The sequence below is a fragment of the Armigeres subalbatus genome, chromosome 1 (assembly GCF_024139115.2).
Source record: "Armigeres subalbatus isolate Guangzhou_Male chromosome 1, GZ_Asu_2, whole genome shotgun sequence".
NCBI lineage: Eukaryota > Metazoa > Arthropoda > Insecta > Diptera > Culicidae > Armigeres > Armigeres subalbatus.
The window spans coordinates 48,272,811-48,284,934 of record NC_085139.1 but is presented as its reverse complement, the minus strand read 5'-3'; the positions used below and the strand labels follow the sequence as shown (position 1 = coordinate 48,284,934).

Genomic DNA, 12,124 nt, shown 5'->3' with positions numbered 1-12,124 from the left:
ATGCGCATAGTGGTTGCAATTATGAACAAAAACGTTTGATGCCCAAAACTTTGTGCGGCACTGCCGGATTCAACATCCAGAAATTGCTCTCCTGAAAGGGCTTTTCAAAAATCAGGATACTGTCATAAAAAAACCTCGACTAATAGCGAAGCGACCAATCGCTATTGATCGGCAGCTGTTCTTGGAGGCTCTTTTAAAACTTATTTCCTACCATAACATGCCGCTTGCCAGTCTAGACTGGGAAGGATTTAAGCTAATAACCGATCCGATTGCTGATGCATTGAAGTTCAAGATTAATAGATCCAATGTCAAAAATCATCTTACCATGGCAGCAGACAAAATCAGGCAGGCGATGAAGGAGGAGATGTCAAAAAAGTTAATCAGCCTGAAAATTGATTCCGCCTCAACCGTAGCGTTCTGGGAATCAACGTCCAGTACTGCTTGTCAGACGTTGTTGTCATTCGTACTCTGGGTAATACAATGAAATTTCTATTATATCCCAAAAAAATAATCAATTTATCATTAAAACTGTTTCAGCAATGCTAGAAGTTTCTCAACGCCAAACTGCAAGTTTTCTCAAAACAAGAATTCTTGAAGCTCTGAAGATTTACGGTGTATCTCTTGACCAAGTGTTCTCCGTGACTGTCGACAATGGAGCAAATATGTGTGCTGCTGTGAGAGAGCTGAAAGTAGAATTTGAACGAGCCATGATAACAGAGGTAATGATTGAGCAGGACGATAACGAAGATCAAGATAATGTGCAGCGAAAACTATCGGCTGGCTTACTTGATGAGTTTCAAAATCAAATAAACCTCATTCGGTGCTCCGTTCATACGCTTCAATTGGCCATTCTCGACGTAGTAAACAAGTCGAATGAAAGTGTCAAGGCAGTGACAGAAATAGCGAAACGAACTAAGAACGTCAAATACAAAACCAACTTTAAGGAGTCGTCGGCGTCATATCCACCGGTCTGGAATGTCACACGGTGGTGTGGCATTTACCATATGATGCAGAGCTTTGTCTCTCAGGAAAACTTCTTCAAACAGCTGGCAGAAGAGTATCCAGAGTTAGGTAAAAAAAAACAAAATTTATCTAATTCTATAATGAGCTATCATAAGCTATCACATATTTTCAGATCTGACAGAACAGTGGCCGTTCATTCAAGATTACCAACATGCGTTCAAACCTCTTTATATCTGTACCAAAACGATGCAGGAAGCTCACGTTACTTTGCCGGATTTCTACAAGCAGTGGCTAATGGCTCTAAGTGAAGTCCGCAAACTGTCAAATAACCAATTCGCTGCATCTCTACATGAATCATTGACAAAACGATTGACAAATCTTCGCAACTCACAAGCATTCAAAATGGCACTATATTTAGACCCACGCTTCAATTTCTGTGGATCCAAACTATTCACCGCAGGGGAGAAGGCGGAGATCCAGGTATTTTCAAATGAAAATTATGTATTACGAATGACCATCAATATACTTTAACATTTTATAGGAATACATTATTAGCCTGTACGAAAGAATTCGTCGGCTTCGTCCACCAACATCTACGGATAACACTACTTCACTCAACGTTTCTTCGACATCTGAATCAACATCTGATTCATATGGTGGCTTTGATGATGTTATGACGGAACTGTTTGGAGGGTCATTGATCTCGAATGAAGGTTCAAGCACGTCCAGATTTATGAAACAGCTTAAGGCTCTCGAAGCAGAAGAACGGCAAGGTCACAATTACGATGTATGGAATCACTGGTTAGCACGGAAACACACACATCCTGAGCTGTACGCTGTAGCAATGGTTGTGCTTGCCGCACCTTCGAGCCAGGCATCTGTCGAACGCTCATTCAGCGCGCTAGGCTTGATTTTGACTGATTCTCGTACAGGACTGGGTGAAGAGACATTGTCGAATATACTGATGATCAAGCTCAATAGGGATCTGTTTCAGAAAATTCTTCCAGGTCTGTATGATTGGAAGACTTTTGAGTCAGAAGAACCTGAAAGCTTGCCAACCGATACTTCTTCGTAAATCTCTACAGTTACCAGATTTTCAATGGTAACATCTATTGAATTTTACTCACTCATACTTGTTTTGCTACTTGATGCATAAGTCAGAATAAAAGAATTTTAATCCATATACACGAAGCGTTATAGAAACAAGTTTCACAAACCAATCCAAAACTATCACAGCTTAAATGCAGATTATACCTCAGTAATGAATCACAATTGCATTACTATTACGCATATATGAGTGTAACGTTTAAGCAAAGACGTTTCCGATTTCTTTTGTATTTTTACGCATCAGCAACACTCTGCTCAAATTGCGTATCATAAATCACACTCCGATACAGTATACATTCGATAATTGCAATTGCGTCGTAGCCAACTGTTCGGTCATGGACTCGCTAATGGTCAATTTTTGCGTTATGTAATTTGCGAAACCCTAAACCAAATGGAATTATTTCCAACCACGAATCATGCGTTCGTGTTCGTGACAACTAACAACGAGACCCTAATAATTATTGTATTTGATCCGGAACGCGGTATATTTATAGATTAACTCGCATAGGGGCGATTCAAATATGACGTCCACTACTTTTTGAAATTTTTAGACCCATCTCCCCTCTGTCACGCTTTTTGTATACCTAGTATACTGTCTATCACAACATATTAAACCCCTTCGCACTCCTAAAACCTTTGACGTCATTATTGAACGACCCCTTATTGTACAACGTAAACACCGTAAACAGGATTCAAACGATTCAAACGCAGCAGAATCTGAGACGTTTAGTTTGTAAAAATAAGTAAATAAGTAAGTAAGTAAATAAGTAAAAATAAGTAGGAAAGTGAATCGAAGTTGTTTATTATTTGTTGTAATTATGTACTACACGGTTTCTACGTTCACAATGACCGATCGCGAGAATAATATCAATCTACCTGGAAAGATATTTTTGCTGATTACCGGATGGCAAAATATTTCTGTAATCAAATACTGCTTCATAAAGGAAGGATCTACTTATCTTCAACTTGTATAAAGTGGATACTCCAGTCTCATTTAGTTTGTACCTTTCTTGAGAAACAATCGACGTCAGGTAAGTTAAAAACTTTTAAAATTCATATTGGTGGTGAGATTTTTATTCTTGTGTTTGCCTCAGGTGAACGTTTCAGTAATATCACGGCCTGGACGGAAAATACCAGCAGCAAATTACTTCCATGCTAGCCTACCCAGTGCTACTTGTCTTCATGCGTCGATTTGTGTCCCGCACAATGTTACTTTAAGTTGGAGAAAACTTCTGTGCACCGTCGGACGAATCAGTTTCTTTGGTTTGCAACTCTACATTCTGGATCAGGATCAAACTATTACTGCTCTTCCGATAGCCTCATCAGTGGCGTACTTGCATCGGGAAATTTCCTTTGTATCGTTTAATTTCATAAATGTTTCAGGATGTAAATTAAATTCAATTTTGTCTATTTCAGGAATTTAAATTATGAAATTTGGTTCTCTACAACAACCCACTGATTTTTTTATACTGAATGTCAGTTTCATCAAATAGGATGCGGTGAGGCTACAAGATTGACTTCAGGTTTTACCGGATATTTACTCCAATTTGAATGACCAATATGTCACCATTTTCTACTTTTTGAACGCAACACTAGAACTCATAGATCTTGCGAAGTTGATCGCTCATTTTCTATTTTTATCGCGTTTCGAAGCTCCAATATAACGTTGGCCTTCGGCTATGAACATTGAATGTAAATCTCCATTTTGAAGACACACTTTTATCATGATCAGCATGAGTCCATACAATACTAGATAATTTTATCAACGGGATGTATTAGTACCTATGATCTCAACATCGTAAGTAAGGTACCAAGTAAAAGGAACGTATGTACATTGAAAATGTAATTTTCAGAATTAATAACAAACTTCGTTGTTATGATTGAATGCTTGATGAGAGTCGACATCGGATTAGGATTACAATACAAGTAGTGTTGCATATACATAAAATGGAAGGAAGTGATAGGCCAATAGAGCATGGTATATTAGAGTGACACGTAACTGATACCGCCGTTTAATTTCTAATATTTAGATTCGGCTACTGCAACTATCTTGGGTAGTTATCATGCATCCAATCCATCGTTGATTAATTATTAGTCTAGAGCGAAAGCGTTTTTTGATGGATGAAAAATCCGTTAAATTTTTTTAAATGGTTGTGCACAACGTGTCTTGTTTAACCAATTCTTCGAAGGTATACGTGCAGTATGACACTTGTCCCGCTGTAGTTGAAAAGTTTTACATAGGGTTTGGTATAATGAGGCTGGACTAGCAACTTAAGTGCTCGGTACGGTTCAAGCTGAATTCTGAAAAATAATTAATAAACATAATTAGTACTTAAAACAAATTATAACTCGCATCGAACGATGACAGGTAACTTGTTATTCGACTAAGAAAATGAATTTAATAGACATTTCCACTTTGTACTTCCAAAATAAAACCACTGTAATGTCTCATTATAAGGGACTTTTCTCCTATTTCTTGATATCGCATCTATATTTTTGCAATGCAGTTGCTACACCAGGGCATGGGTATTAAATCTGCTAGAAGTGCAATGATGATTTAGAGTTCATCTACTGGGCGATTTGCGTTCACAAAAAAAAGTATATAGCTGGGTAAGATCGTGAGCAGATGGTTTGCCTGTTATCTTGAAAGAATAGTGGGTAAAGTCAATACAATGTTGATAATTTATACTACATCTACAATAATTTTATCTACATTGGGTTTTGATGCGTTCCGTGTAAAAAAAAGTTTTCTGTTCAAAATTTGAAAATCCGTGTAAAAATAGTTTGGTGATTTCTTCGCAAATCATGCAAAATGAAGCAACTTTGTAAAAAATTAATGGATTTTTTTACACGGTTATGTAAAAAAATGATTCTTGGACCGATCTAGGATGCTTGCGGCGGCACTATGGTTCTTGATAACCAAAGTTTCAGGCTGTTGCGCTCATACTTTCTATTTTACATGTCATAAGACGAATTCGTGCAATTCCAATTAATTCCACCACTTGATTGTACATTTGACAGATACGTATTTCAACCTCAACAGTAAGGCCGTCTTCAGTGTCTCGTACTTGACTCGGCGAGTACGAATTAAATGGAATTTTACGAACTCGTCTTATGACAAGTAAAGACATTCCACTAAAAGCTCAAAATATTTTTCTTATTCTATTTTATGCCATTTAGAGCAGATTAATCTACCCAAACAATGGTCTATTATGTCTTTCATATGATTTTATAGTCATACTGAACCTATTTTTCATTGAAGTGACCAAATGCTGTATGTAGATATTTTCGACGAATAACGATTCGATGCAATACAATTTTAAGGATCACTCTTAGACATTCCGACACGACTTCCATTTCTGATCGATGCTCCGCACATTCAAGTTTGTGAAAGCAGAGAAACAAATCGATCTCCATTCCTTTTTTTTTTATTTTTCTAAACAAGCAAACAAAGTGCACAAATTCTTGTATAGATTCATACCGATGCAGCGGATGTTTACGTATAGCAGCCGAGAATGTTTGGTGACGGTTCTACTAGAAAAAGTGAACGGAAGATAGGAATGAACTAGGTACTGTTTTGTTATTTCTTCAGTTTGCATTTTTTCATATACTTACTTGCTGTTTGTTGATTTATTTTTCGTTTACCGAAAATGTAATGAAGATCATTTCGATAGATTTTCAATTAATTTTATTACGTGACTGTAGACGATGAATATGAAATATTTCAACTACAGATAAATGTGCCGTTCATGGGTGAATTTATAAAGTCTTTGAAATTTTGATTCATTTGGTGATGATGAAAATTGAAAGCGCATGGTTAAAATTTTCAATGATTAAGTCTGATGAAAATGATTGTTCTCAGTACTGATCTCATCATTTTCCGACGTGAACTAATTGAGATACAAAAATCAATGTTGTTCAATCATAGGGATACAACATTTTCTGCTCGAAAAGCGGAAATAATTTTTTGCACTTCGTTTTTTAAAGTTAATTCTAGTCCTAACGCTAGCTTATGTTTGATGGATTTTGATTTTGCTACATTAGGAATGCGATTTTACGTAATTTAAAAATTCGTGCATTATTTATTGCTACATATATATGAAGCTGATCTGGCTTCACTTTATAAAGTTTTTCCTGCCGTTTCATTGACGCAATGTTGGTTTCATTGACCTTGTCTGCATTTGTAAGATATTCAAAATCTTTAATACATCAGAGTTTACTTTAGTTGTAGATAAAGCGTCTGCTACGACATTACTTTTACCTGAGAAAAATTCTCTCTCGAAGTCGAACTCTTCGAGGTCGACTCTCATTCGAGTTAATTTCGAGGAAGAGTTTTTCATACCAAAGAGATAAATTAAAGGTCGATGATCAGTACACACTATGAGTGTTTTTTACCTAATAAATATGGTCGGTAATGCATTATCGCCCAGCGAATAGCAGCTAATTCTTTTTCGATGATGTGTTTATTTGCTTCGCCTTTTGTAAACGAGCGACTGGCGTAGGAAATAGGCAGATCTTCATTTCCATGTTACTGAGATAGGACAGTTTAAGTTTAACAAAAGCTTCTTGACAGTATTTTGTCCAAGAAATTTTTGTATTTTTCTCAATAATTGGTTCAAGCAATTACAAATAATAGCAAAATTTGGAATGAATCTTCTATAATAGAAATTAGTGATGTACTTTGTTTCAACCTTAAAAAATCACGTTAATAAAGAAAAAAAATATAATAGTTGCACATTAGCACAAAACTTCTAACATAATCAACATTTTGTGGAATGGGATGATTTTTCACTACCTCAAATTTTGAATTATCGGATAAAATGTCTTTTTTGGTAATCTTATGTTCATTTTTCAGGATTTAATTACAAATTTCGTTTTCTGAAGCATTGCATTGGAAGACTATTATCATTTTTTTTAAATGGTGTGACACCGAGCACCAACCAACAATCATGAAATCAATATACAAAAAAGCGCACTCGGGACTCATTCAACTTAGTGCCATGGACATCATCTCTTGAATTTTTATATCTATTTCCATCTGATGAAAACCAGGCATAAGCTCTAGAGATGGTCGGATTGACTGACTTGCAATAATTTGTATGCAAAAGGAAAACGGAAAGTATTTTATGTCAATTCATGAGTACATTTGTTGTGTGATATCCTCAGTTATGGCGTTGAACGATGACCGGTGCGACTTGTGATTAATTGAATATGTTACACGAAAACTTTGGCGAAAAATTGGACATTTTTCATCGGCGCTTGATGTGGTTTGGCAGAACCCCGACCAATTGTGAAGTGTTTGGCTCTGCCGAGTTGATCAAGAATGTCATCAATTCTCGGTAGAGGTAATTTATCAGTTAACTTTTTGTTCAACTGACTGACAAGTCTCCATTTCTTTTCATCATTTAAAGAGGTTTTATGAGCCAGAAGAATTTGAGAATTATATTTTGAAACAGATGGGTCGATAATGTCATTTTCTATTAATTTATCAATTTGACGACAGATCTCGTCTCGATGACTGTGTGCATTTCGGTAATTTTTTATATAAACAGGACTTTCGTCCTGTACTCGAATTTTCAGTCAAGTCAAGGAGTCATCTTGAAGACTAAAAATATCGTTGTACTCATAACAAAATTCAATTAATGTTTTTTATGGAACATTGAACGTTACTTAAAGTATACTCTTTCTCTAGGGCTGCAACTCTATTATTTTCATGATTATTTTCAATATTGTAAATGTGATAATTCTGTAATGGATAATTACGTGATTTCTTCGGGGTAATGGAATTATGGGTAGTGTCGTAGAGTCGAATCATAGAACAATTTGCACCAGTTCTAATAAAAAACGGAGAGCTCCTATCGATATTAACAGTCAGACAAAACCAGCTAACATATAGAATCGATTTTCAAAATAGGTAATTCTAAGAACTTTTTCAAATGGGCGTAACTGATATCGACCATGATTTTTGGAATGGCAATTGCACTCTTAAATCAAACTAATTCGGACTCAACAGAAAGAATAGTTAGCGATCTATTAGGTAGTAACGTCAGTTGAACGAAATACGCTGAATAGAGAGAGTTGAAGGCGTTTCAAATTTCATGTCAAATACAGTAACGCCTATTTGAAAACAAAAAAAAACAAAGTTAATTAATAGATATTCAGTCAAACACTTTATTGTGGTCTAAAATTTGCCCTTATTGACAACAGTACAACCGATCGCAATTCGTACCGACTCAGCCAGCAGGCGAATATTTCCTCAAGCAGTGAGAAAATTTTTCAATTTTATATTATGTAATCTGCACACATGTCGCTCTAGCGCAGCGCGTGTGCATCCTCGTGATTTAGAGGAGCACCTTACGGCCACCGCAATTGCTGCAGCAACCAAACCAGAAGAGGAAAGCATAGTATGGAAAAGCGATCATTCCTCCGAAGTCGTCATACCTCTACAAAACCATCCAGCAGAGCACAGTAGTGCTGCAGTGCCGTCTGTTTGGACGAAGAAAATATCAAAATGGAATCGAAAAAACACGGAGAGAGCAACATCCAACATGCTGCGCGAGCGTGTGACTACATACGTGACGTAACATCATCAACCCCCCAGAAGAAGCCCCCCGAGATCGGTGGACAGCGCGAGAACGACGAGCGATCAAGGGGTCGTTCAAAAATGATGTCACAGGTTTTAGGGGGGGAGGGGGTCTAAGATTTTGTGACAGTACATGTACTAGGTATACAAAAAAGCGTGACAGAGGGGGGGGAGGGGGTCTAGAAATCCAAAAAAGTAGTGGACGTCATATTTGAATCGCCCCCAAGTAAAAGGAAAAGAATCACAAACGCGCGCGGAGAGGCGCATCGACCGCGCGAGAAGTCAAGGAAGAGAAAGAGCGCGCTCGCGGGGTGAATGCACTGGAGCCCATGTTAGTAGGTCACTGTTGGTACCGGTCATCCACCTTTTGGCCACCTCCACATGCCTCGCCACACCCCACAGCACTCTATGCAGTATTCGCGAGTATTTTATCTGCCGCTTTCTGTTTCCCGTTCTATCTATCTTGCATGTATGCTGGACTGAGATTGGCCTCTCATCGTCCCCTTTTTCCACGGACTCCACTTTATGGCGCAGAGCGGCGTGGAACGGGGAATAGCCATCAGACGCGATCGCGATTCATTCTTGACTCCGATAGTCGCAGAAGAAAGGGACACGAAGCAGTTAACTATCTATTTTCTTGGACATCTCACGATTCTTCGCGTCGTCTTCGATCTTGCTGATCGAAAAAAAAGAAAAAGGGATGTTGGTTCCCGGGGTTATAATATCGATTTTGATTACTTCCCGTATGTAGATTTGATTGGTTTATGGCCGTTGGTTGGGCGCTACCAGGGAGTTTTATGATCATTGCAAGATATTAAACATGGAAGAGGTACTGAAGCAGATAATGAAATCAAAATTATATCGCAACTATATTTAGTTTTAATATGGTTTACTTTATGAATATCATGTGCAAATTAAAAAAAAATCTTGTCGGACTACGGAAGAACTTTTTGCACAAAACCAGCGGATGGCACATTTTCATACAGTTCTACCTTACAGAAGCTGTATAAACAATTTCAGCTGCATATACAACTTCAGATGATTTTAATACAACCATTGCATTGAAAAGTTAAATTTTTTAATTACATATTTTAATTACGTATCCGTATAAAAAGCGTACATACATTTCTAGTATTACAAGGAAGAAAATTTGAAATATTTTTTGTGGAATATCGGGCAAAAATCGAAATCGAAACATTTTTACATGGAAATGAAATTAAATTTGTAAAAAAAAATTGGAAGAAATTCTGAAAAATCATGCAATTTGCCTTAGTGCTATAAATGTATGCATTACATTATCGTATCAACTACGTTGCAATGCTTATTTTGATAATCAGAGCAATGAAAACTAAAACACACTGAAAGTTTCTAACAGTTCTACCCTTGATGTGCTTGGTATAGTTGTCCCATGTCGCTTCTTTACGATCATAGACCCACTGAATTAGTGTTTAGGAATCATGGTTGGACTCGCGCAAAAAAAAAAAAAAAAAGTTTCATCGAATTTTAACATCGGACGATACGCAAACGTTTTCGTAGCCAAAAATATCCCCCTATGCAAAATTCGAGCTAAGTCGGACATGATTTAGGGGTGCTCAAAATTAATCAAAACTTTATTTTTTTCTCACGAGGGGGAATTTTTTTTTGTTTTTTGATGCCAAAGAACTCAAAATGCATGAAACTTTGAGAATTAGTCCCAAAAGTCCCAAAATTTAAAGTTTCAAAGTCCCAAAAATTACGTTTACCAAATATAAAGCAGAAGTAAACCAATCGTGGTAATATGTAAAGAAACACCCGCCTGATAGTTATATAATTAAGCCCGAGAAAATAGACGTAGAACATATTAGACCTAAATTAGGAAAAAGCCAAGCAATGGTTTCAATCCAAGACTTTTTGTAGCTCATCAACCGTTTAGTACTTTCCACTAAGGAAACAAACAGATTAAGGCAATAGATACACTTAGATAGTCATTAAAAGTCATTAAAAAACCGCATTAATAGAGATAAAAAACCTGATTAATCCACCTAGCGGTGTTGGTGCTTTTCTCGTGCAAAAAAAAATAAGAAATATGAATGAGTGTTTTTGGCGTGTTTTGCGCATAAATGATGTTTTGGTCATAACTTCTGATCTGACCGCATAGTCCGATATGGCCAATTTTCAATAGAAAACAATGGAGCAGGATTCCCCGTCGAATGAAACCTGTTGCGACAATGCTATGTTCTTAAAAGGGAACGTCCACAAATTACGTAACGGAGGGTGGGGGGTTGAGTGAAGTGTGACGATCCATACAAAATTTTCAGGTGCTTCATACAACAAATGTGACATAGGGGGGAGGGGGGTTGGAAAAGTCAAATTTTTTGCGTTACTTAATTAATGGATCTTCCCAAAGTGTCTCTACAAAATGTGTACACATACACACATACACACAAACACATACAGACATCACCCCGGGCTGCGAAATGGTGAGTTGACATCTGGGAAGGAGCAACCTACACAGCTCTGGTCCTCACAAGTTCCAATCTCACGCTTCCACGGGTCTTCCGATGGCAATCGACCGTCAGCTAAGGGTTTTGTACTTAGCTGGTAATGCAGCCTGGGCACTATTGTCCTTCTGACATGGGCTAGAGTGAGAAATGCGACCAAAGGGACCATCGTCCCTTACCCCTAATCCCAAGACGTTAAGCAACCCGTGCCGAGGAGATGCATGGCCAGGGGGGTGAAATAATGAGCTAGGCCTTTAACGGAGCCTGTGGGGTACCTGGGCACCCTCTACAGTAATTGTCCCTTACCGCGTCATGCTGGGCTCTGACGTGGTGGACCTCTTTTCCCGAGCAACTCGTGAGACCAAAATGGAAAACCAAGTCAATTCTTCAATTAGTGGTAGTAGGGTAGGCACCAACCCCTTCGCAAGAGGTGGGTTGTTCAGGTCTCCGCCTAGGAGGCCAGAAGCAATAGTCGGCAGCTCAGTGCGCAGCGCCAGCGTGGGTCACTTAACCTTCTCCTCGGATACGCCGGTAGAGGCGGTGAACCGCAAACGCGATGCGCTTTCGGCCTTCGAGGTGGCGACGGAACAGCTGGACGCCATCATCGACTTTGCGTCATCGAAGCATAATATCAGTACGGACCTCAAGAGGAGCTTGCTGAAACTTCGAAAGTTGATGTTGGACGCCAAGCTGGAGAGGGCGGTCGGGACGGCCAAGTCTAAACCCGTGAAATCCGTGGAGTCGATGTCTACCCAGACTGAGACCCAAGGATTCGCGGACTCGAGCAAGGTCGAATCGACCGAGGGCGTGCCAGCGAAGACGGTGGTGCCAAAGTCTACCCAGACTGAGGCTCAAGTATTCGCGGGTACGTCGGGGGTGAATGCTCCAACGGAGAAACGGAGGAGACAGTCTTCAGGGAATGAGCTTCGTGGGGGCCGCTCCAAAACGCGGAGGGTTACTACCCCGAACAAGAGTAGTGGGGCTGGGATGC

The 12,124-nt window shown here is 38.6% G+C and overlaps 1 protein-coding gene across 1 annotated transcript; it reads left to right on the top strand.

Moving 5' to 3' along the window:
* Positions 1-341: 341 nt before the first annotated feature.
* On the top strand, positions 342-2,596 carry LOC134208361 (uncharacterized). The gene is made up of 4 exons (XM_062684351.1): positions 342-472; positions 538-1,071; positions 1,136-1,443; positions 1,505-2,596. The coding sequence occupies exons 2-4, from the start codon at positions 540-542 to the stop codon at positions 2,036-2,038; spliced, it is 1,374 nt and encodes a 457-aa protein (XP_062540335.1). The 5' UTR covers positions 342-472; positions 538-539; the 3' UTR covers positions 2,039-2,596.
* The last annotated feature ends 9,528 nt before the right edge of the window (positions 2,597-12,124 follow it).